The sequence below is a fragment of the Schistocerca americana genome, chromosome 9 (genome assembly GCF_021461395.2).
Source record: "Schistocerca americana isolate TAMUIC-IGC-003095 chromosome 9, iqSchAmer2.1, whole genome shotgun sequence".
Classification (NCBI taxonomy): Eukaryota; Metazoa; Arthropoda; class Insecta; order Orthoptera; family Acrididae; genus Schistocerca; species Schistocerca americana.
In genome coordinates this window covers 192,583,420-192,608,670 of record NC_060127.1, presented here as the reverse complement: position 1 = coordinate 192,608,670, position 25,251 = coordinate 192,583,420, and the positions used below count along the sequence as shown (strand labels likewise).

Below are 25,251 nucleotides of genomic sequence, written 5' to 3'. Positions count from 1 at the left end.
ATTTATTTTCCTCTGTCTTTAAAGCACAAAACATGCAGTAACGAATAACGTAGAATTAATATTTGTAGTCAAAGCATGATAATCGTGTCGGTAGCTGATTTGGTGCTGTTGCTGAGCATATCTTGTACAAAATGAGGACCGACACTGAGCCTCACTCAGTTGATCTATGCCTAGTGTTACACAGCATAGCAAATTTTCTGAACTGGGCTCATTTTCTTAGTATGGGTCACTATTGATCTTCAGCGAGTGATGTTTATTCAATTGTCACTGAGTCTTCCTCAGGATGTCTTGCTGTGAATAGTTTTGGGCAGTGATTAAGTGATCTCCTACAGACTGAATTGTGGGCACACTTCAGTTGTGAAACAGTATTATTTGTTCTTGTGTGCAGCAATACATTGTAATGATTGGCATTATGCAATGTCTTTGCCCCATCTCTTCCTTCAAGTCTAGGCTCCTCTGTCACTGCGTCTCTGAGCAGAAGTGCCTTTCAAGATGATGTGCACTGTAAGTGACTTCATGAGAAACATGTGAGCCTGACCAGCATTATTTGGGACACACTGTCTGCAGAGCTTCCACACAACCACTGAGATGTGTACAGTGAAATATTTACGCAATAACATGACACTAGAGGAAAAGAACTGAAAATAGCTTAATCCTCAGTCGGTGTGGATCTAGGCAACTGGTAGGGGTGAAGCTCAGCAGCATGAGGTGACAAATGACCAGTGAGGTTGCTGCATAAACGTACTGTTATAATTGTATGTGACTTTACTCGACAGGATGATGTTCACGATTCGTGGGAAGGGGATACGATAGCAGATGTGGAGGAATATGTAGCGCTAGATGATTTCCGAGTTAAACGTGTAAATAACAGACAAATGGAACAGATGAAGATACAGTCTCTCAGCTTTTGAGCCCTATATGTTGCTAAATTCGATGAATTTAAGTTTGGTTGCCCTCTACATTATTTCAGTGGTGAGCTGATCTGCTGTACTAAGTCAGTGATCTTTCACACATTATCATTTGCCTCTGTTAATAATTGCATGTGGAACTCTTTAATTTCCCCAAGGACTACTTACAGTGATGTCACCAGTCCATACTTAATGAACTCTCACCACCTGTTTTTAAAATGTGGCACTTAATTCATACTGTCCTCCTTAGCTTTGTGTAAAGGCCATCTCCCCGTGCTACTTGGAAATGTAATATTTGCTGATGATGCAAGGATACTAATTAAAGGTCTAAACTCAACGTCATAAAAAGCAACACAGAATGAATGAGGATGAGAACTACAACTCATTTTCAGGGTAATTGCATCAGAAAGACAGAAACATTTAATAGTGAAACAAAATACTGTACCTTGAGAAAAACCATGAATTTGAAAGCAAATGGGTTTAGTATCTCCAATCAAAAGCTCACACACCTGAGTAATGTCCACCCCCTGTATCTGAGTGGTCAGCGTGACAGAATGTCAATCCTAAGGGCCTGGGTTCGATTCCCGCCTGGGTCAGAGATTTTCTCCGCTCAGGGACTGGGTATTGTGTTGTCCTAATCATCATCATTTCATCCCCATCGACGTGCAAGTCGCTGAAGTGACATCAAATTGAAAGACTTGCACCCAGCGAACGGTCTACCCAATGGGAGGCCGTAGGTGCACAACATTTTCATTTTACCTCAGTAATAAAAAGGATGAACTTCTCATACATGTCAGAAAAATTAAAGGAGAAATGGATTGTCAGCAGATTTGTACATATCAAAGAACCACTGAAATTGAACAGATTGATCCTGGTGAAAGCTGTAATAACTGAAAAGTCACAAAATCTGAATATTAACTGTAATTCTTGTAACTTAGACAAACAGTGCAAGCTGCTTTCATCAGCTCATTAAGAGGTCAAATGCATAACCACTGATTTCGCACTCACTGACTGCGAATTGGAGGCATGAAGTGATGCAGTCATATCTCATCTGCAAGCAAACAGCCCAAGCAGATGGGTTCCAGTGAGCAGAAGAGCTCCACTAGCTTCATATGAACAAGCCTACAGCAGATACTATGTGAGTTAAGCTTGTACACTAAGGAGTTGCAAAAGTATGTTTGTACATGCCTTTGGACTTGGGTATTGATTTCCATTGTACATTTGTCTACATATACCTATGGCGGTATGTGATGATTGCTTGAATGTAAAGGTTCAGTTATAACAATAGAATCTGGCACATCCATGCTTCATGTTCTGTGGTACCACACATTACCTTATATAACCAAATCGTAACGAAGTTATAGGTTGGGGTGGCTGTCTTTCCTGGTAAATGATTGGAGAATCTAGTAAGCCTTATCTATAAAGTTATAAACTACTGTCTGTGCTCTTCTTCATGTTCATTGCAAATACACGAAGAAGCAATAAGAATCGGACCAGTAAGCAAACCCAGAGTCTCATTTCCCCTAGCCTAACATCCAAGTCATTCTGTACTGTCATCAACCACAAAGACCTGAAAAATCTTGACCCCATTGCCATTTTACTTCTGTAAGCAGACACTTGTGTACAAAGAAATAGATGACCTCAGATCCTGCATCACCTCTGATCCGAGTGTGAGCTTCTAAATAAGTATGTTGTGACTCATGTTGGCTTACAACAAAGCAAGTTAATGTTATACTGTTGTTAAAACAGTAAAAATAAAAGGGGGAATGGCTATATTTGTCAAAATGGAAGTTCAGTCCCAGGCTCCTCAGTTTAACAAATGTTGTGCTAAATAGCTCTTCCAGTGCTGTGCCACCTTGGTCAGTCAGAAAATAAAGATAAACTTGTAGTACTGACAGTTCACAGGCCACCAGCAGAAGATTTCTATCGCATCAGAAAGCCACTTGAGATAATTTTAAATAAGGTTATGCAAACATCACTGCAGAACCATTGTTTATAGGACATTGGTTTTTATTTTCTGTTAGATAGTGCTAACTGATGGCAACTGGATTTGTTGACCTACAGCTGTGTGTTACCTACAGAGATTGGACATAATGGAATAGGTAATGACAATTTGTTTTCAGATCCAACAGCCTGCAGTGGTTTAGCTGTAAAAACATTAGTTAATAATTAAACAACGAAAACAATCCCTTTTTAGAAAATGATGTATTTGTATAGATAAAAAATCATCACCAAGCAGCGGCAGAACACGTAAAAGAAGGTTATAATTAGCCAAGTTTTTGGAGCCAGTGGCTCCTTCTTGAGGCAGACGGGGTGAAGGGGAAGGAAGAGGGATGAAGGAAAAGAACTGGAGAGGTTTAGGTGAAGGGGTAGATTTTGAGAAAGTCATATCCAGAACTGTAGGCCATACAGACTTGCCAGATGGGATGAGAAGCAAAGACTCTTATTTTCTCATACTGTCTGGTGAGTCCCATGTGACCTATGGTTTTAGAAGACATTTGCAAAATCTACCCCTTTTCCTAGACTTCTCCAGTCCTTTTCCTTCACCCCTCTTCCTTCCCCTTCAACCCTTCTGTCTAAAGAAGGAGCCACTTGCTCCAAATGCTTGCCTAATTATAACCTTCTTTTATGTGCATGTTCTGCTGTCGTTTGGTGAATAGATATTTTATCTATCCAGTTACATTATTTAAAAAGAAAGATGATGAGACTTACCAAACAAAAGCGCTGGCAGGTTGATAGACACACAAACAAACACAAACATACTCACAAAATTCTAGCTTTCGCAACCAACGGCTGCTTCGTCAGGAAAGAGGGAAGGAGAGGGAAAGATGAAAGGATGTGGGTTTTAAGGGAGAGGGTAAGGAGTCATTCCAATCCCGGGAGTGGAAAGACTTGCCTTAGGGGGAAAAAAGGACAGGTATACACTCGCACACACACACATATCCATCCACACATATACAGACACAAGCAGACATATTAAAAGGCAAAGAGTTTGGGCAGAGATGTCAGTCGAGGTGGAAGTGCAGAGGCAAAGATGTTGTTGAATGACAGGTGAGGTATGAGTGGCGGCAATTTGAAATTAGCGGAGATCGAGACCTCTTGGATAACGGGAAGAGAGGATATATTGAAGGGCAAGTTCCCATCTCCGGAGTTCGGATAGGTTGGTGTTAGTGGGAAGTATCCAGATAACCCGGACGGCATAACACTGTGCCAAGATGTGCTGGCCGTGCACCAAGGCATGTTTAGCCACAGGGTGATCCTCATTACCAACAAACACTGTCTGCCTGTGTCCATTCATGTGAATGGACAGTTTGTTGCTGGTCATTCCCACATAGAAAGCTTCACAGTGTAGGCAGGTCAGTTGGTAAATGACGTGGGTGCTTTCACACGTGGCTCTGCCTTTGATCGTGTACACCTTCCGGGTTACAGGACTGCAGTAAGTGGTGGTGGGAGGGTGCATGGGACAGGTTTAACACCGGGGGCGGTTACAAGGATAGGAGCCAGAGGGTAGGGAAGGTGGTTTGGGGATTTCATAGGGATGAACTAACAGGTTACAAAGGTTAGGTGGGCGGCGGAAAGACACTCTTGGTGAAGTGGGAAGGATTTCATGAAGGATGGATCTCATTTCAGGGCAGGATTTGAGGAAGTCGTATCCCTGCTGGAGAGCCACATTCAGAGTCTGATCCAGTCCCGGAAAGTATCCTGTCACAAGTAGGGCACTTTTGTGGTTCTTCTGTGGGAGGTTCTGGGTTTGAGGGGGTGAGGAAGTGGCTCTGGTTATTTGCTTCTTCCAGGAATTTCTGACTTCCAGCTTTGCCTCTCAAACTTTCTTAAAAAACCTTAATCCTACTCCCAACATCACCACTGCTGAAGCCCAGGCTATCCGTGATCTAAAGGCTGACCGATCCATCGTCATTCTTCCGGCGGACAAGGGTTCCACGACCGTGGTACTTGATCGTCGGGAGTATGTGGCTGAGGGACTGCGTCAGCTTTCAGACAACACCACATACAAAGTTTGCCAAGGTAATCCCATTCCTGATGTCCAGGCAGAGCTTCAAGGAATCCTCAGAACCTTAGGCCCCCTACAAAACCTTTCACCTGACTCCATCATCCTCCTGACCCCACCGACACCCCACACCGCTACCATCTACCTTCTTCCTAAAATTCACAAACCCAATCATCCCGGCCGCCCCATTGTAGCTGGTTACCAAGCCCCCACAGAACGTATCTCTGCCTATGTAGATCAACACCTTCAACCCATTACATGCAGTCTCCCATCCTTCATCAAAGACACCAACCACTTTCTCGAACGCCTGGAATCCTTACCCAATCTGTTACCCCCGGAAACCATCCTTGTAACCATTGATGCCACTTCCTTATACACAAATATTCAGCATGTCCAGGGCCTCGCTGCGATGGAGCACTTCCTTTCACGCCTACCACCTGCCACCCTACCTAAAACCTCTTTCCTCATTACCTTAGCCAGCTTCATCCTGACCCACAACTTCTTCACTTTTGAAGGCCAGACATACCAACAATTAAAGGGAACAGCCATGGGTACCAGGATGGCCCCCTCATACACCAACCTATTCATGGGTCGCTTAGAGGAAGCCTTCTTGGTTACCCAGACCTGCCAACCCAAAGTTTGGTACAGATTTATTGATGACATCTTCATGATCTGGACTCACAGTGAAGAAGAACTCCAGAATTTCCTCTCCAACCTCAACTCCTTTGGTTCCATCAGATTCACCTGGTCCTACTCCAAATCCCATGCCACTTTCCTTGACGTTGACCTCCATCTGTCCAATGGCCAGCTTCACACGTCTGTCCAAATCAAACCCACCAACAAGCAACAGTACCTCCATTATGATAGCTGCCATCCATTCCACATCAAACGGTCCCTTCCCTACAGCCTAGGTCTTCGTGGCAAACGAATCTGCTCCAGTCCGGAATCCCTGAACCATTACACCAACAACCTGAAAACAGCTTTTGCATCCCGCAACTACCCTCCCAACCTGGTACAGAAGCAAATAACCAGAACCACTTCCTCACCCCCTCAAACCCAGAACCTCCCACAGAAGAACCACAAAAGTGCCCCACTTGTGACAGGATACTTTCCGGGACTGGATCAGACTCTGAATATGGCTCTCCAGCAGGGATACAACTTCCTCAAATCCTGCCCTGAAATGAGATCCATCCTTCATGAAATCCTCCCCACTCCACCAAGAGTGTCTTTCCGCCATCCACCTAACCTTCGTAACCTCTTAGTTCATCCCTATGAAATCCCCAAACCACCTTCCCTACCCTCTGGCTCCTACCCTTGTAACCGCCCCCGGTGTAAAACCTGTCCCATGCACCCTCCCACCACCACTTACTCCAGTCCTGTAACCCGGAAGGTGTACACGATCAAAGGCAGAGCCACGTGTGAAAGCACCCACGTCATTTACCAACTGACCTGCCTACACTGTGACGCATTCTATGTGGGAATGACCAGCAACAAACTGTCCATTTGCATGAATGGATACAGGCAGACAGTGTTTGTTGGTAATGAGGATCACCCTGTGGCTAAACATGCCTTGGTGCTCGGCCAGCACATCTTGGCACAGTGTTACGCCGTCCGGGTTATCTGGATACTTCCCACTAACACCAACCTATCCGAACTCCGGAGATGGGAACTTGCCCTTCAATATATCCTCTCTTCCCGTTATCCACCAGGTCTCGATCTCCGCTAATTTCAAGTTGCCGCCACTCATACCTCACCTGTCATTCAACAACATCTTCACCTCTGCACTTCCGCCTTGACTGACATCTCTGCCCAAACCTTTTGCCTTTTAATATGTCTGCTTGTGTCTGTATATGTGTGGATGGGTATGTGTGTGTGTGCGAGTGTATACCCGTCCTTTTTTCCCCCTAAGGCAAGTCTTTCCGCTCCCGGGATTGGAATGACTCCTTACCCTCTCCCTTAAAACCCACATCCTTTCATCTTTCCCTCTCCTTCCCTCTTTCCTGACGACGCAGCCGTTGGTTGCGAAAGCTAGAATCTTGTGTGTATGTTTGTGTTTTTTTTGTGTGTCTATCGACCTGCCAGCACTTTCGTTTGGTAAGTCCCATCATCTTTGTTTTATAGATATATTTTTCAGTTACATTATTTAGTTAATAATATATTTGAGTATAATGGTACAAGATTTACAGTAAAATATACAGTGGATGAAATTATGGGAGGAACTACAGAGAAAAATTTATAAAGCAGGCAGTGATGACAGAAAATGTAACTCTTTCTTAAAGATATTACTATAGCACTTTGAGAAAAGATATCAGTGTAGCACTGTGAGTCTTGGTACCCTCTAAAACAGTAAGGGCAGAATTGAACATCAGGATAAATGATGGATAATTTGTGGGATTAAAGAGTATTAAAAATATCAGATTATTAAAAAGTAGTAATAATGCTGGCTGTGGTAGTGTTTGTAGATTGTAGATTGTATTTTATTGGTCCTGTTGTCTACATAGCAGCTTATGCATAAGACATTGGACAAGTCAAGTTATAAATATACAGGCTGAAAGTCATTTCAAGGCATACATATTTAAGCTTACAGTAATACACTTTACACGTAAGTATTTATATAACTCATTTCATAAATTTAAATATTCTTCAATGGAGTAAAAGCAGTGATGCTGTAAATATGACTTTAGAGATTTTCCAAATGTATTGACCTCAGTGATAGCTTTTATGTTTTCAGGAAGTTTGTTATAAAGCTTAACTCCCATGTGAAAAATACCTTTTTGGCACAGTGCTGTGCTGATTTGAGTCATATGTAAGTTTCTGTTTTGTCTGGTAAAGTGCTCATGTATATCACAGTTTTTTTGTAGTCTCCGGTCCTTGCCTATTACATTTAATTTAAAGAACAAAAGGGTTTCCATAATGTATACACATGGTAATGGAGGAATACTAGATTTCTTAAACAGGGGTTTACAAGTGTCTCTAGGCTTGCACACAAACAAGATTCTAATGGCCCTTTTTTGTAGTTTAAAAGTGCTATTAGCTGTTTTAGAGTTTCCCCAGAAGGTGACCCCATATCTAAGATGAGAATGAAAGTACGCATGATATGCATTCCTAGCATAATTTAAAAATCTTGTGCTAACTTGGTATGATTACCCTTAAGTATCTTTGAAATCAATCACTTAGGGTATATATCCTAACAGACTTAAATGTGCTATAGTAACAGTCATCTTTAAAATTGTAGATAAGCAAGCCTCCTCTAATTACAGACTTACTTGAGTCTTACCAATCATTTCAAAATTGTCTCAAAAAGTCGGCTATGATAGAACACTGACCCATGTAACTGAACAGAAGCTGTTAATTGCCTCTGTTTAGCTTTCATTAAGGACTCTCTTCAAGTAAGCAACACAAGAAATCAGAAAAGAAGTCCTGACAGAAGTAAACCAGGAAAATTATCCAGTTTTTATATTTTGTGACCTAATAAAGACCTTTTGTTGTATGCTTCACATAATTATACTTGGCAAACTAAAGTATTATGAGATTAATCACATCCCTCTAGCATGAACGGAGTCTTATCTTCACAACAGAAAGAAGAGCGTCTCAGTGACAGACTGTGTTATAGACATGAAACTAATCTCAGAATGGAGTAACATAACTTGTGGAATGCTGTAAGGGTCAGTACTGGACCTACTTTTCTTCCTACCTATACAAAAGATCCTCCAAAGATTTTAAAGAGTGATTAAAGAAGGTCGGTCGATCAGTTAATTTGGGGGAGGGGGCCAAACAGTAAGGTCAGTGGTTCCATCAGAGTAGGGGAGAATGGGGAAGGAAATCAGCTGCATGCTTTCAAAGGAACCATCTGGGCATTTCCCTGAAGTGATTTAGTCAAATCACAGAAAACCTAAAGCGGAATGGCCGGACATGGGCTTGAACTGTCATCCTCCTGAAAGCGAGTCCAGTGTGCTCAGTAAAAGAAAAGTGTAAATTCTGCGATGACCCAAATGTACTAATCAAGGATTAAAATTCTACCTTAGGAGACACAGCTCAAATTATAGGTGAACAGGACTACTAGTTCTTCACAGCTAACAATTTAAGTCTTACGTTTCATCATCATCTATATCATACTCTGCAACCCACCTGATGATGTGTGGTGGAAGGTACTTCTGGTACCACTAACTTGTTCCCGTGCATGTTCCAAATACGAATGGTGCACAGGAAGAGTGTTTGTCAATAAAACTCTGTACTAGCTCTAATTTCCTAAATTTTTTCATTGTGGCCTTTTATGAGAGGTGTGAGAAAGTAATATGTTGTCCAAATCTTCCCAGAGAGTACTCTCTTGAAATTTCAATTGTAAACCTCCCCATGATCCACAATGCCTGTCTTGTAGTGTCTGAGTAACCAATCCCTTGATGAAATGCTCCACTCTTAATTGGATCTTGTCTCTCTCTCTCTCTCTCTCTCTCTCTCTCTCTCTCTCTCTCTTCCCCCCTCCTATCAGTCCTACCATATAAGGGTCCCAGATTGATGAACAGTACTCAAGAATTGGTCAAACAAAGTCTTGTAGGCCACTTCTTTCATGGATGAGTTACATTTCCTTAAGATTCTTCCTGTGAATCTCAATCTGACCTAGATATCTTATGCTATATACTGTTTATAGCAATATGTCATCAATGGTGTAGTTGTACAGTAGTAGATTTCTTTTCCTATGTATGCACAATATGTTGCATTATTCACATTCAGGGCCAATTGCCAGAGACTGCACCATTCATCAATCTTCTGTAGATCATTTTGCAAATCGATACTGACTTTAGGTGTTGCTACTTTCTTATAGACAACCACATCGTCTGCAAGCAGTCTTAAAGAGCTTCCAGTGCTTTTTCCTAGGTCATTTATATACATTGTATACATTAACAGTCCTATGACACTTCATTGGGGTCCTCAGGAAAATCTATAGTTCTTGTTCTGTTAAGAGTGAGATGTTGCTACAAGGAAGTCCTGAACCCAGTTGCAAATCTGGTCCAATTCTCAGTAAGCTCATATTTTTTTCATTAAAAGGCACTGCGGGATGGTGTCAAATGCCTTTCTCGAGTCAAGGAACATGGCATCAACATAAGCACTGATGTCTGCAACGTTGTGGAGCTCACAGAAGAACAGAATGAACTGAGTTTTGCAAGATCTCTGTTTGCAGAATCCACATTGATTTTTATAGAGGAGATTTTTATTCTCCAAAAACATCATAATTCTTGATTGTAAACATGTTCTGTAATTCTACAAGAGATTGATGTCAACGATATAGGCCTACAATTATGTGCATCTGTCCTATGATCCACCTTGGAAATGGGAATGACCTGCAATATTTTCCAGTTGCTCCAGCGAACTGCAATAACCTGCTGCTAGAAAGAGAATAATTTCTTGTGCATAACCTTTGGAAAACCTTACATGTATCTCATCTAGTTGTGATGCCATACCTCTACTAAGCAATTTTCAGTTACGTTTCTGTCCTGCGACTGGCTATCTCAATATCTGCTATTTCGACATTTGTACAGTGATTGAAAGGAGGGACCATATTACAGTCTTCCGCAATGAAACAGTTTCAGAAGACTGAATTCAGTAATTCGGCCTTCTCTCAGTTATCTCCTGTTTCAGTGGCTATATGGTTACTGAGTGCTGGAATAGATAATTTTGACCCACTTACTGATTTTAAGTAAGACCAAAATCTCTTAGGGTTTTCAGTCAGATTGGTTGACAAAATTTTTTACTTTCAGACATTCTCTCATTGATCTTCTTACTCTCTTAATCTCAGATATACTGATATTATTTAAGGTCAAGCAAGCAAAAAGGATCTGGTAGTACCAAAGGCAGTCATTAATGGTAATACAATAAATTCCTTCGGGGCAGCTAGATAACAATTTAACCCATTACATTCTAAATTATTTTACACTTTAATTTTGAGCTGCAAATTAGTCAAAATCATTTCTTAACCGTTTTAACAAGTTTTCATCACATTTATTTGATTTCTCCTCTCAGATTAAAATTTGAGAAATTTCAGATTTAGAAGATATTCAACTTCTCACTGGCTCAACATTTTATTCAACTCTTATTTCAAATATTGTTGAGAGTGTAGGCATTTTAATATTCCAAACAAGACTTTCCAAATGAATTGCAACTGAAATAATTTCACTGACAGAAATGTTACATTCAAAGGCAAAATTAGTCTACTTTTTGGTATGGAATATTCTCAGACATTTAACATCTAAGTCGGCCGGGGTGGCCAAGCAGTTCTAGGCGCTACAGTCTGGAACCGCGCGGCTGCTACGGTCGCAGGCTTGAAACCTGCCTTGGGAATAGATGTGTGTGATGTCCTTAGGTTAGTTAGGTTTAAGTAGTTCTGACTTCTAGGGGACTGATGACCTTAGCAGTCAAGTCCCATAGTGCTCAGAGCCATTTAACATCTAAAGTGATATCGCATTTACTGCAATATACTTATGGTGTAGCTGTGCACATTTTGTTTGGCATCTTCTTTGTTTATTTCACTTGGATATAAGGTGTCTCCTTCCATCGTACTTTACAATTGGAGGTATGTTCATACGAGATGCAGTCAATAGTTGTTGAAGGTCTCCCTGGTGCTCTTTGGTCATAAAGTCCTTTCTTCAAATATGTAATGGCATTCTGTCTTCTCCAGTCTTTCATAGTTACAGAATTTTTCCCATGAATCATGTTACAAAGACTGTGAATCCACAACAGCCATGCTTAGCTCGGCTAAACAAATGTCAGTGCCACTTCTTTCCCTTTATGCTAATGAAATGTTTTTCTAGGAGCCAGCCATGATGATTGACACTCCCATACAGTTATTATTATTACTAGCTTAGTGCCTGCTGCTTCACTCATGTAGACCGTACGGCGTGCAGAATTTTTTTTCTTTATTATTAAATTGAATTTTTACATTGTTCACAAATTACAACACCTCCTAAGCTTTTCATGCAAATTAAGGCCATGTAAGCATGGTCTTTTTCAAATGTACTTCTGACAAAAAATGATTCTGGTAGCTGTTCCTCAAAAGTTTTTGTTAATCATACTTCATGTGGAGATATTTCCTTAGCAACTTCATCCTCTAACAAATACTTCTTTATATCTAACTGAGAAGTAAAATTTTAGTTTGCATAAATTTAGCTGTAAAACGTTTTTAATGTAAAAATATTTTCTTAAAAATTATCATGCCCTATTACTCTTCCTTAGGAGTAGAATTCCCGAAACACTGAAACAAGTATTTTTTTTTTTATTTCTACCTAAAAAGTCAGATACCAGTTGTCACAGATGCAGCCTTAAAAATCGTTTGGTAGCTCTTTAGTGATTATTTACTTTCAAAAATCTTTACCCACTGTTTTACCCCCTTAGTGATTGGATTTCCAAAAACGCTGAAACACTTATTTTTTCTTTTCTGTCAGAGAAACCAAATACGTTTTTTCAGTTCTAGCTTCAAATTTCCCTTAAAGTCACATTGTTCAAATAGTCTTTTATCCCCTATTTCAGCACCGTAGTAGTGGAATTTCGGACAGTCCCTTCTTAAATGATGCCTACAGTATAAGATACACACGCTCCTCAAATTTCAAGTTTCTATCCTTTGCACTTTGGCCTGGACAGCGATGTGTCAGTGAATCACTGTGACCCTATTTCAGCCCCTTGCGGGTTTGAATTTCCAAAAACAATGAAGAACATGTTTTTTCATCTCTAACTGAGAAGCCAACCACCTGTTTTCGAAGACTTTGCTTCAAAAAAGTATTTGCAATGAAATATTTTTGTAAAACATTTCACACCACTTACAGGTTGAATTTCCAAAAAATTGACATGTGTATGTTTCATTTCTAACAGAGATGCAAAATACATGTTTTTAGTCCCAGATAGACACAACAAAAAGACTGTCGCAAAATAAGCTTCCGGCCAACAAGGCAAATAGACACACACACACACACACACACACACACACACACACACACACACACTCTCTCTCTCTCTCTCTCTCTCTCTCTCTCTCTCTCTCTCTCTCTCCCTCTCCCTCTGTGTGTGTGTGTGTGTGTGTGTGTGTGTGTGTGTGTGTGTGGCAGCTGAAGCCACTCTACGAACAGCAGCAGCAGCAGTACATGATGGGAGAGGTAACTGGGTATGCGTAAAGAGGAGGCTGGGCCGGGGAGGGGGAGGGAGAGAAGAGTAGGGTGGGGGACAGTGAAGTAATGTTGGGGAGCATGCAGGGACAAGGTGGAGAGAGGGTAGGGCAGCTAGTAGCAGCTGGGAGGTTAGACAGAGTGTGGTGGAGAGATGGTGGTTGTGGAGGGGCAGAAAAGGAGAGAAGTAAAAAGTGCTGGAATGGGAACAGTGAAGGGGTGATGGGTGAGAATGAGAACAATGACTAACAAAGGTTGAGGCCAGGAGGATTACAGGAACGTAGGATATATTTCAGGGAGAGTTCCCATCTGACAAATCAGAAAAGATGGTGTTGATGGGAAGGATCCATATGGCACAGGCTTTGAAGCAGTCATTGAAATGAAGGATATCAAATTTGATAGTGTGTTCAGCAACAGGATGATCATGTTGTTTCTTGACCACAAATTGTCAGTGGCCATTGATGAGGACAGACAACTTGTTGGTTGTCATGCCAACATAGAATGCAGCACAGTGGTTTGCAGCTTAGCTTGTAGATCATTTGACTGGTTCACAGATAACCCTGTCATTGTTGGGGTAGGTGAGATTTGTGACTGGACTGTAATAGGAGGTAGTGGAAGGCTGTATGGGACAGGTCTTGCATAGGTCTATTACAGGGATATGATCCATGAGGTAAGGGGTTGGGAGCAGGGGTTGTATAGGTATGGATGAGTAAACCATGTAGGTTCAGTGGACAGCAAAATATGGTGTGAGAGGGGTGGAAGGATAGTGGACAGGACATTTCTCATTTCAGGGCATTATGAGAGGTAGTCAAAACCCTGGCAGAGAGTGTAATTCAGTTGCTCCAATGCTGAAACTCAATTACAAAGGGGATGCTCTTCTGTGGCCGTACGGTGAGACTTCTGGAGGTGGTGGGTGACTGGAAAGATAAAGAATGGAAGATTTCTTTATGGTATGAAGTTGGGAGGATAATTATGACCTGTAAAGGCCACTCTGAAATGTTCTGTATATTTCGAGAGGGATCGCTCATCACTGCAGATGTGACGACCACACCAAGTTTGATATGGACAGAGGTAGTGATGTAGCCAGGCGCGGCTCGTGGTTTCTATACTGGGGAAGGCTGCGGCATTTATCAATCGGAGCCAATATAGACCTCTGGTTACGTTACAGATTAGTCTGGCATAAACAACTAAGAATTCAGGGGGAGGGGGGTGGGCAGATCACTCTCTACCCATAATTTTACGTACTGTGCCTTCTATAATCAGGTATTTATTAAATATCATTAGAGGCTAACTTCGAGTTAAAATCTTTGGTTAGTGTTTTTATACGTCATCATTACATTTTCTGACACTTTGCAGCAAATCATATGAAAAGACGCGTTTCGGAGAGATCTTTAATGCGATGAATGCTAACTTTGCGGCTGCTTAATATTTTTGGTGTTTTCAGTTCTAAATTTAAGGCGTTTATTGTAGTTTACCTCCAAAGCTCGAAGTTAAATGTTTTTCGCTGGAATTATGTTTTTTCACCTTTGCGTGAAAATTCTTTAAGTCAGTGATACCAGTTTCAGTCCAGGCACTGTCAGTACTATTTGTACAAAGACAGGTGAAACAGAAAAATGCATTTTTCACTTCACAACCACACAACCACTCGGCTGCATCGTACATTGCTCTATTAAAACTGCGGTTGTATCCTTGCCTAGATTTGCACTGTTTCTGTTCTTGATTGATCGTTAGATCGGGTCTGGGTGCACAAAATTCTTTCACTTGCATCCTATGGCCGTGTTCCAAGTTTTTACCTATTGAATTGCACACTGAATTCATATTGCGCTGGTTTCACAAGCAAGTAAAACTCACTAAAATCTTGCAAAATACACTCCGAAAAAGAAACTTGCTAATATCACACGATATCAACAAAACCAGTCAGCATCAGCAAGCAAGAAAAGTAAAGTCACGGGACAAATTTCGCGCGCTTTGTCCTCTAATCACTTATGAAACTCTCGCTAGATGGCAGTACTGTTGTTACGGTTAGAGAGCCTGTAGTTACGGTAGTCTAGTGCACTCTGGCGGGATATTTGCAAACTTATTCTAAATGTGGATAAAATAGCCAATGGTAGAAACAAAACAACAATGTAAAACATTATCAAAACAATAATACAAAATGTCGATTAATGACGCATCGAAGCGTAGTAGAGATGTGCAGAGACAGAGATTGGATAGCGAAGTTTCGGCCACTCTGCATTCCTTTATTACATAGATAGTGGAACGTGAAAAACGTGTGGTGGTTGGTATGACACCCTTAGGCTGCAAGCCCTGAGCCTTCGGGTCGCCCATAAACAGCGGTACTATGTAGAAGCCACGACCCCAAACCGCTACTACATGCAGCTTACGGACGTTCCAAGGCGTAGCCTAAACACTACTAACCGTTCCGAAAACATCTATCGATACAAACAGTTCCAAAAACGTTGACCGTCGTTATTTTAATCGGAGTGGGAAATGTGCGAAATTCTTCCTGATAATTTAAATTTTGTAATATGCTCTTGCGAAATTTACTTTAACATATATTTTGGGGCGGCTCCGCCTCAGAGCCTTTAATTACGAGCCGCGCCTGGATGTAGCCATCTTTGAGGTGGAGGTCAACATCTAGCAAAGTGGTTTGTTGATTTGAGTAGGACCAGGTGAAGTGAATGTCAGAGAAGCTGTTGAGGTTCCGGAGGAATGTGGATAGGGTGTCCTCACCCTCGATCCAGATCGCAAAGATATCTCCTAGACCAACACCTGCAGCAGCCTATTACCCGGAACATAGCCTCCATATAAAAGATACCAACCATTCCCTCCACCAACTCTTCACAGTTCCTGTCCTTTACCACGCAGTGCCTGCTCATCACTATTGATGCTGCCTCTTTTTACACTAACATCACCTGTGTCTTACCACTATTCAACACTACCTTTCCCAATGCCTGGTAGATTATAAGCCAAAAACCGCCTTCCTGGTCACCATGACCAAATATATCCTCACCTGTAATTACTTCTCCTTTGAAGTCATGACCTACAGACAAATCCAGCGTATGGCTATGGGCACCCACATGGTACCATCCTAAACCAACCTATTCATGGGCAATCTAGAGGAATCCCTCACAAACACCCAGAATCCTAAACCCCTAACCTGTTTAGTTACAATCTGGACAGAGGGTGAGGACACCCTATTCACATTCCTCCAGAACCGCAACAGCTTCTCCCCCATTCCCTTCACATGGTCTTACTCAACCCAACAAGCCACCATTCTAGATATTGAACTCCACCTTAAAGATGGCTACAGCAGTACCTCCATCCATATTAAACATACTAATCACCAGCAATACCTCCAATTTGACAGCTGCCACCAATTCCATACCAAGAAGTCCCTTCCATACAGCCTAGCCACTCATGGTTATTGCATCTGTAGTGACGAGTGGTCCCTCTTGAAATATACTGAGGTTCTCACTGAGTCCTTTACAGACCGCAATTATCCTCCCAACACTGTACAAAAACAAATCTCCCGTGCCTTATCTTTCCAGTCATCCACCACCTCCCAAAGTCTCACTGTCCAGCCACAGAGGCGCATTCTCCTATTCCCCTCATAACTCAGTGCCACCTATGACTGGAGCAACTGAATCACATTCTCTGCCATTGTTTCAACTACCTCTTGTCGTGCACTGAAATGAGAAATGTCCTGCCCACAATCCCTCCACCTCTTTCACAGTGGTATTCCCCCACCCACTCCAACCTACACAGTATACTCGTCCATCCGTACACAAACCCTGCTCCCAATCCCTTACCTCATGGCTCGTACCCCTGTAATAGAGCTAGATGCAAGACCTGTCTCGTACATACTCCCACTCCCACCTACTCCAGTCTGGTCACTAACATCACCTATCCCATCAAAGGCAGGGCTACCTGTGAAACCAGTCATATTTGATATACAAGTTAAGCTGCAACCACTGTGCTGCATTCTATGTAGGCATGACAACCAACAAGCTGTCTGTCCACATGAATGGCCATCGACAAACTGTGGCCTAAAAACAAGTGGATCACTCCATTGCAGAACATGCTGCCAAACATGATATTCCTCATCTCAATGACTGCTTCACAACTTGTGCCATATGGATCCTTCCCACCAACACCAGCTTTTGTGAATTGTGCAGGTGGGAACTTTCCTTGCAATACATCCCATATTCCCGTAACCCTCCTGGTCTCAAGCTTTGTTAGTCACTGTCCTCACCCATCCAGCCCCCTCCCTGTTCTCATTCCAGGACTACACAGCCGTCATTTCACCACCACAGCCAGACTTTTAAGTTCTTTTTATTTCTCTCCTTTCTGCTACTTACCCCCTCCGCCCCACCTTTTTTCCTGCCCTCTGTCTAAACTGCACCACTGTCTGCCACCCCCACCATACCATCCCTCACCCTCTCCGCCCCAGCGTCCTCCTTTCCCCCACCCACTTGCCACTCCCATCATGCACTGGTGCTGCTGCTCGCAGTGTGGTTTCAGTTGTCTGAGACTGCAGATGTGTGTGCTAGTTGCATTTGCGTGCCTGTGTGTATGTGTGTCTATTGCTAACAAAGGCCTTAATGGCTGAAAGCTGTAATTGTGTGACTCTTTTTGTTGTGCATATCGCGACTCAGCATCTCCGCTATATGATGAGTAGTAACTTTCAATCTCTAATATTGTTACATTCCATCCTTGATTTTCCATTGTTTGTTTCTCATAATATTGTTGCATTCTGTACTGGATTTTCCACTGTTTGATTCAAATACAACTTTTCATAGATATAGCTTCAAAAATGCTTGCACAACAAAATATTTCCGTAAAAACGTTATCCCTCATTGCACCCCATAGGGGTTGAATTTCCAAAAACAGCAAAAAATTTTTTTAAATTTCTAAGTCAGAAGTCAAATTTAAATTTTTGTAAATTTAGCTTTAAAAATGCTATCATAATAAAATATTTTCATAAAAAAATCTCATCACCTATTTCACACCCGTAGGGTTTGAACTTTCAAAAACAATGAAACATATTACTTTAATTTCTAATTGTGGAGCAAAATTTAAATTTTCGTTCATTTAGCTTTAAAATGCTTTCATTAGACAATATTTTCATAAAAAAATCTCATCCCTGTTTCGCCCCCTGTAGGATTCAATTTGCAGAATACTGAAACACTTTTTTTTTCACTGAAGAGCCAAATACCAGTGTTCATAAATGTGGTTTTAAAAATATTGTATAGTTCTTTAATAATGATATATTTTCAAAAAAACCTTTCAATCACATAGGGTTAAATTTCCAAAAATGCTGGAAAATGTATTTCTTTATTTCTGACCGAGAGACCAAACACAAATTTTCGTATGCCTGGCTTCAAAATTGCCTTAATAGTGACATTTTAAAAATAGCCTTCAGCCTCCCTCAGAGTTGGAATTTTGAAAAATCAATTCTTAAATGACACCTATGGTATAAGTTCCACACATTGTTCAAATTTAAAGTTTCTGTCCTTTATGCGGTTTGGGCTGGGTGGTGATAAGTCAGTCTGTCAGTCAGCACATTGCCTTTCATGTGTAGATATGAAGACATGCTGGCTGCTCAATCTGAATCACTTCCTTCTTTTTCGTGCAGAATCCTTTTAACTTTTGCTATATACTGAATGTTGTCAAAATTTGTGCGCATTGAAACACATCTGTTGTCATTCCACTTGGCAACTGCTATTTCATTCTTCTTGTCAAATTTATTGTCATGATAGCCCCTTTCTTTCTTTTGTATTTCCTTGCATGGCTTCAAAGGACACTCCAGTTCTCCTCTCCCTTACTTTTACGCTGGCTCTGAAACACCTCTCTTTCAATACTTTAAGCAATATTGTAAAGAAATCATTGATGTGTGGAGAATTAAAGTTAGCTAATGTATTGAGCACAACTCATTCACCTAAAGGAATAGCTTATGAAGCAAGAGGAAGATTTTTTTCCACAGTCACTTCCACTTGGTGCCCAAAGATTATACTCAAATCATATATGCTTTCGTTTTATGAATTACTTTAGGCTGTGATGCCTATAATACCTTACTGTAATTTTTTCTGTAGATAACGCAGCATGAAATGTTTCCCATTCTTTTAAATTTTCATTTATCTTATCGAATAACAACCTGATTTTGAAGAATTTGTCATGTGTGTTCTAGTTTTGCTTTCTTGTCTTGAAATTGATCCAAAATACCTGCTCCTACTCACAGCAGTTTTACCCAATGATACTCCTAAGTCTCCATCATCTGCCCAATAATATTTCTGACTCTGTAAAGTTTGACAGCCACTCAAAACTAGAAACTCAATGAAAATTCTTATGTTATCGGGCATTATGGTAAATGAGCATTTTGCTTGATTCGGTTGCATAACAAACTGTTTCTTCACAAATCATTTTATTAACATCATCTGTGAAAAACTGTTCAAAAGTTTCAGCGACTTTAGAGTAAAAATTTTTTTGCTTCGGTACCTATAAATTTTGATTTATTTTCTTGTCTGTTAGTTCGTAAAAGCAGGATGGTACATCATTAGACCATACTGGAGCATATCTCTTTATTTTCTTTCAAGGCTGTTCACTGGATTGAAATTCAAAACTCCCATCTTTTTGTTTTCAGCCAGACGTCTTTGAAATACCTCATGGTCAAGATACTGCAACAAATACTGTTGAAATACAGTCTTTTCATCATCAAGTGCTCCTTCATCCCTTAAATATGGCATGGGTAATCTTTGGTGACCCACATGCTTTGGTGAACCATAGAAGTCAAAACTATAGCATCTGTGAAATTAATGTTGAATGGGTAATGCAACAATATCAAAGGCATCTCCTTCCCAAGATATCACACCAACAAATTATGCCTCAAAACATGTGTTTTTAAGAGTTTATTCATTTTATGTTCATCTGAAATTTCTTCTGCAGACCAGATTGAATGCAGTTGCCCAACCGTGGTTAGGTCAACAAAATTGGATGGCAGTGTTAGTATGTCACCATCAATTTATGGTGGCATCTGGGATTCTACTGGTTTCTCTAAAGTAATAAAAATGTTACTGTTCAGTTCTATATTTTTTCTTTCTCTTATCCATTGATATTATATAACACACCCAAGTTTTTTTAAAAAAATTATAATCAAGTATAGATTTATTCTCTTGCATGTAAATTGTTAATAGTCAGTCCCAGAATGCTCATTCGAGAAAACTATTTAGATATTGCTAATATGAATGGAAAAAATTTAAACTTAAAAATTACTTAAAAATTACACATCCATTATAAAAGTACAAGTTCAAATTATTATATAAATAATTAATAGCTTACTGGTTTTTGTAAAAGAGTAATGTAATTAAATGATTACTGCACACTAGGCATGAACCAACTAACTCCAACATACACTTCTGAGTAACTGAAGAATTTTAGAAATAGATTTGATTGCACATTATTAGCATACAACATTTCATGTTTGGTCTGTTCCCCAAATTCTGCTTGTGACATAAAATATCTTTCATGCCAGTTGGCCATCTGGTACAGTAATTGTATGTAGAATATTTGAATTAAAAGCAAGTCTTAGCTGTATTTGATTAACAATGCATTTCACCTGCGTTGGACATCTTCAATAATAATCTAAATTAACTTGAAACATAATTGAGATGTTTATTGGTGGTTTTTATCTAAATGTTTGTTAAGTCAGAATATTTTCAGTGTTTGTTTTCAGCAGTCTGTGTGTAACTAATTTAATCTTGTAAACGTGCATCAGTAGCCATGTGGATTCCACAGCAGAAGGTGCAAGGTGATCTATCAGACACGTGCCATTGCAGTTGTGCTGCTATCGCAAATGTTACATGTGCAATACTGAAAAATGCTTGGAGTGAAGGGGTATATACATTAGATGTCTTTCACCCATTAATGGTGTGCTTATCGAGGTGTGTTAGATGTGTAAAAAAATTTTTTTTTGGGTTACCATACTTGTAGAAACATACCATCATTAAATATCTCAATTACTTTTCAAGTTATTACATTTGATAATATTACATGTTTAACCTGAACACCCTGCACTTATGCAGCAGATGCAAGCACTAAGCAAACTGTGTAAAGAAGATAATAGGACTTCTTACAAAGGGCTCTATAAGGATCTTGGAATTATTACGTTCACTACCCACTACATTTGCTGTGTAATGCGTTTTGTTGCTCACGATAAAAATCATTTTCTGCTGAACTGTGATTTGCTCTATTACAGTAAAAGACATAAAAATAACATTCGTGTAGAGTTTGCCTGCTTGAAGTTATATTGATATAAAGGTGTTCAACAAGGTCCCATCCAACATAAAGTAAGAAATTAGGAATCACAACCAATATGAAAGAAAACTAAAAATGTACCTCATTTCCATTTTTTCTACATGTCAGCTGAATATCTACATTCAGAGACTGAAACATTCTGCTAGCTACACAGCACAGAGCAACAATCAATGTAAGCCGCATCACAAGCAGTGAACACTATCGACAAGCCTGAGTGTTTACAGGTGTTGGTTACTATTTCTTTGAAAAATACCGAACTAATAAAGTAAATATTAAGTTTTTAATGGAAGATAAACACCAGTAGCTTTTTTCAGGGTTGTTTCATCGTTAATTTACTGTGTTACATTAAGCTGACATTAGTACAAGTAGACCACCTGACAAAAACGTGAAACACCTAGGAAGGGAAGTCAGAAGGAAACGAATTGAAACTTCATGGATCGAGAGGGTATCTGATGTTCTTTCAGTGATTACAGAATGGAGTAAAACTTAACAAGGAATTTATCAGTATGACATTGCACTCGGTCTGTGCAGGATGCACGTACTGACTGGTCGGGAAAGGTATTAAATGGGTGTATCAGAGGTGAGCTGGCCCACAACTGTTGTAACTGGTCCTTCATATCCTGTATACTGGCACTGGGGTAGTGTTGATATCCGAGCTGGTCCCACGTGTGCCAAACTGGGGAACCTTCTGGTCGTGGAAGTACCTCTACTTTGTGCAGACAGTTCTGCCACATGTCGACAAGCACTGTGTCTGTCGAAAAATGGCACCACTGTACTGTCACACGAGTGGTAACACGTGAGGATGCGGGATGTCCGTGATGTACTGTTGTGAAATCGGAGTGACCACAGTCACTGCCAGCTGTGACCTGAAGTTGTGCCCGACGACTCCCGACATTACGAAACCGAGAGTAACACTGCTTCGACTCTCCGACACATTGGAAGAATGGGGCCTCTCCCCAGGTCACTGTCACGTGCCCCGATGATGATCGTCCAGAGTAGTGCAGAATTGCAATTCATTGCTCAACTCAATATGATGCCTTTCATCATCAGTCCACTCTTCCTGGTTGCAGCATCACTCCAGATGTAGCTATTTTTGTGTTGTGATGGTAATGGCAGCATGTGCCATGCTATAGTGGACAACCTAATGGTCTGTGGGTATTATCTTATCATTGAAAATAGCAGTATAAGGGGATCTGCAGGTTATCTATACACATTTGTGGATTCGGAGAATGGTGTCTACAGTCATTCGTTCACTCACTGTGTTCTGTAGATTCTATCGAGAAAGAGAGTTTTAAGGGATACGGAGCGAGTTGAGGTATACACTTGCAAATGACAGGCAACATATACAAATAGAACACATACTTTGTATTAATCATAAACTATTACTGTGCTTTTTAGCACTACACTGCCTGAAGTGTGACACACACAAAAGACACGGTCGGATGTCAATTAGAATTGCTATTCTCCGTGACAGGTAGACTAGTGTTGTTCACTTTTTGTGTCGTTACTGGGCCTGGTCGGGCACATAAGGAGCACGAGGATTGTCGTATGACGAGTGACGACAGTGAGGTGCCGCATATCTATGAGAGACAGCATTGTCGGCACCTGACAGACTTCAAAAGAGACCTCATTCTGGGTTTCCATTTGGCTGACTGGTCAATTTGTGCACTATTGACATTTGTTGGGCATTCAGGCATTACAGTGGCCCGATATCAGACTGCTGGGAACGTGAGGGTAGGGGTACTCATTGTCGAGGTTCCGGTCGACCTCGTCTGACTGACACGGAGGGGGGCCAGTATGTTGTCCACTGAGCACCTGCCATCTGAGGAGGAGTAATAGGCTCCTCACTATGTTTTGTGTTGTCGTGCACCATCGGTCAGAAATTAGCAGCAGCTGGACTAGGGAATTACAGTCTCGAGTGTAGACTGCTGTTAACAACTCGACACAAATATCTGTGCGGGAAAGGTTCCATTGCAGGGAAGCACGAGTTGCTAATGAAATGGTGTCACATTATGTTCGGTATAAATTGAGGTGGTGCACTACTCGAGAAGACTTGTCACCAGTTAGTATGGCAGGGACCTGAGGAGAAGTCTCACTCTCCTAACATTTTGGTGCAGCACAGCAGTGTCGGTGTGACGGTGTCGGGAGCCATTGGGTACGACTCTAGGTCACAGCAGGAATGATCGAGGGAAATTTGACAACACAAACGTATGTCATGGACGTCCTGCATCCTCGTGTGTCACCTCTCGTGTGACAGTATTGTGATGCCATTCTTCAACAGGATAATGCTCACCTGCACACGGCACGTACCTCACGAACTGTCTGCACAATGTTGTTGCGTTCTCGTGGGTAGCAAGATCTCCAGATCTGTCCCCTATAGAACACATCTGGTATCGTTCCAGATATCAACTACGTCCCAGTTGATATCCGAGATATCGAGGACAACTCACAACAGTTGTGGGCCAGCTTACCTCGAGAGAGGATAAAATCACCTTATGACATCGTCCCAGGTAAACTAAGTATGCTTCCAGGGCAGAGATGGTGCAACTTCATACTAATAAGTGGATTTGTACTACCAAGTTCTTTGTAAACTTGGCAGTGTTTTGTAATTGCTGAAATAACATTAGCTACCGTGTTGAGCTGTAAAGTTTCATTTCTTTTTCTTCCTCCTTTCTGGGTGCTTCAGGCTATTGTCAGGTATTGTATGTAATTTAGAGAAGTGTGTATAGGGAAGAAAGAACCAAATGGCACAGATTGTGAAGCAGCCATTGAAATTTTTGTTCTTAGCGGCACGTTTTGCCGACAGAAGATCACTTTAGCTCTCAGCTACAATTTTTCATTGGACATTCGTTCAGTAGAACAGCTAGTTAGTGGTTATGTCTCCATAAAATTCGGTTCAGAAGTTATGATACTGTTAACTTGTGATATGACTGCATTCACAGATAATCCTGTCTCTGATAGGGTAGGACATGTCTGCAAAAAGACTGTAATAGGATCTACCAGGTAGGTATACAGGGCAGGTCACACTCTCATGTCTTCCACAGGAAGATGTTCCGTATTGTGAGGAGTTGTAACAGACACATTTTTACTAGGTGGCACACGCAATCAAACGTCGACATTAAAATCTCCGAATATACCAGTGAGAGTGATGATATGATGTATTTATGTTCAATTTTGATAATTATACAACCATTGAAACTGTTCAGTAATTGGTTATTTCCCTTTGGCTTAGTGGCTTTGGTGTTATAATAATTGTGCCTTTTACAGAAACAGAAGGAGATGAAGAGGAAAGAACAGATGGCTTATGAAAAGAAGACAGGTTTCCACATGAAGGTGGGGGTCACACAGACACAAGTGGTTTCTGAGGTCACAGAGACAATTACTGTACTACCACATGCTATTAACAACCAGGCCCGTGGCAAGCCACGCATCATCGGTGGTGGTTTCAGCATGGATGCTCACTCCAGAAGGCAAACGTGCTAGAGTATTTATTCAGTTTTTGCATTTGTAATGTTGGAATAAATAGTAATACTATATAGTGTATGGGTCACGTAACTAATTGATAAACTTTGTATCTACCTTATACACTACTTGAAAAAAAATGCAACACCCTCCAGAACAACAAGGTCTTTTGCTGACAACTGAAGTGATAGTCCCAGCCTCTTTGAGAATGTCCACATCGAAACTGGTATCAGTGACCGTGACCCAGCTGTGGCAACAATGTTTACCAAATTACAAAGCACAACTAAAACAGCAGAAAGATATACAAGTTCGATAATCTAGATAAAAACCCTTTAGTATCGTATTGCAATGAGGAACTTGAAACTCTCAGCTCATAGCAGCAGTATGTAAAAGAACTACGGCTCAGGTTTAA

At 40.9% G+C, this 25,251-nt stretch overlaps 1 protein-coding gene across 1 annotated transcript in view; it reads left to right on the top strand.

The window, feature by feature from the left end:
• The window catches only part of LOC124550809 (cilia- and flagella-associated protein 58-like), a 281,635-nt gene extending 256,775 nt beyond the window's left edge, over positions 1-24,860 (top strand). The window contains exon 19 of the mRNA XM_047125536.1: positions 24,645-24,860. Coding sequence (XP_046981492.1) covers positions 24,645-24,860 — 216 coding nt within the window. The remainder of the gene's footprint in view (positions 1-24,644) is intronic.
• The last annotated feature ends 391 nt before the right edge of the window (positions 24,861-25,251 follow it).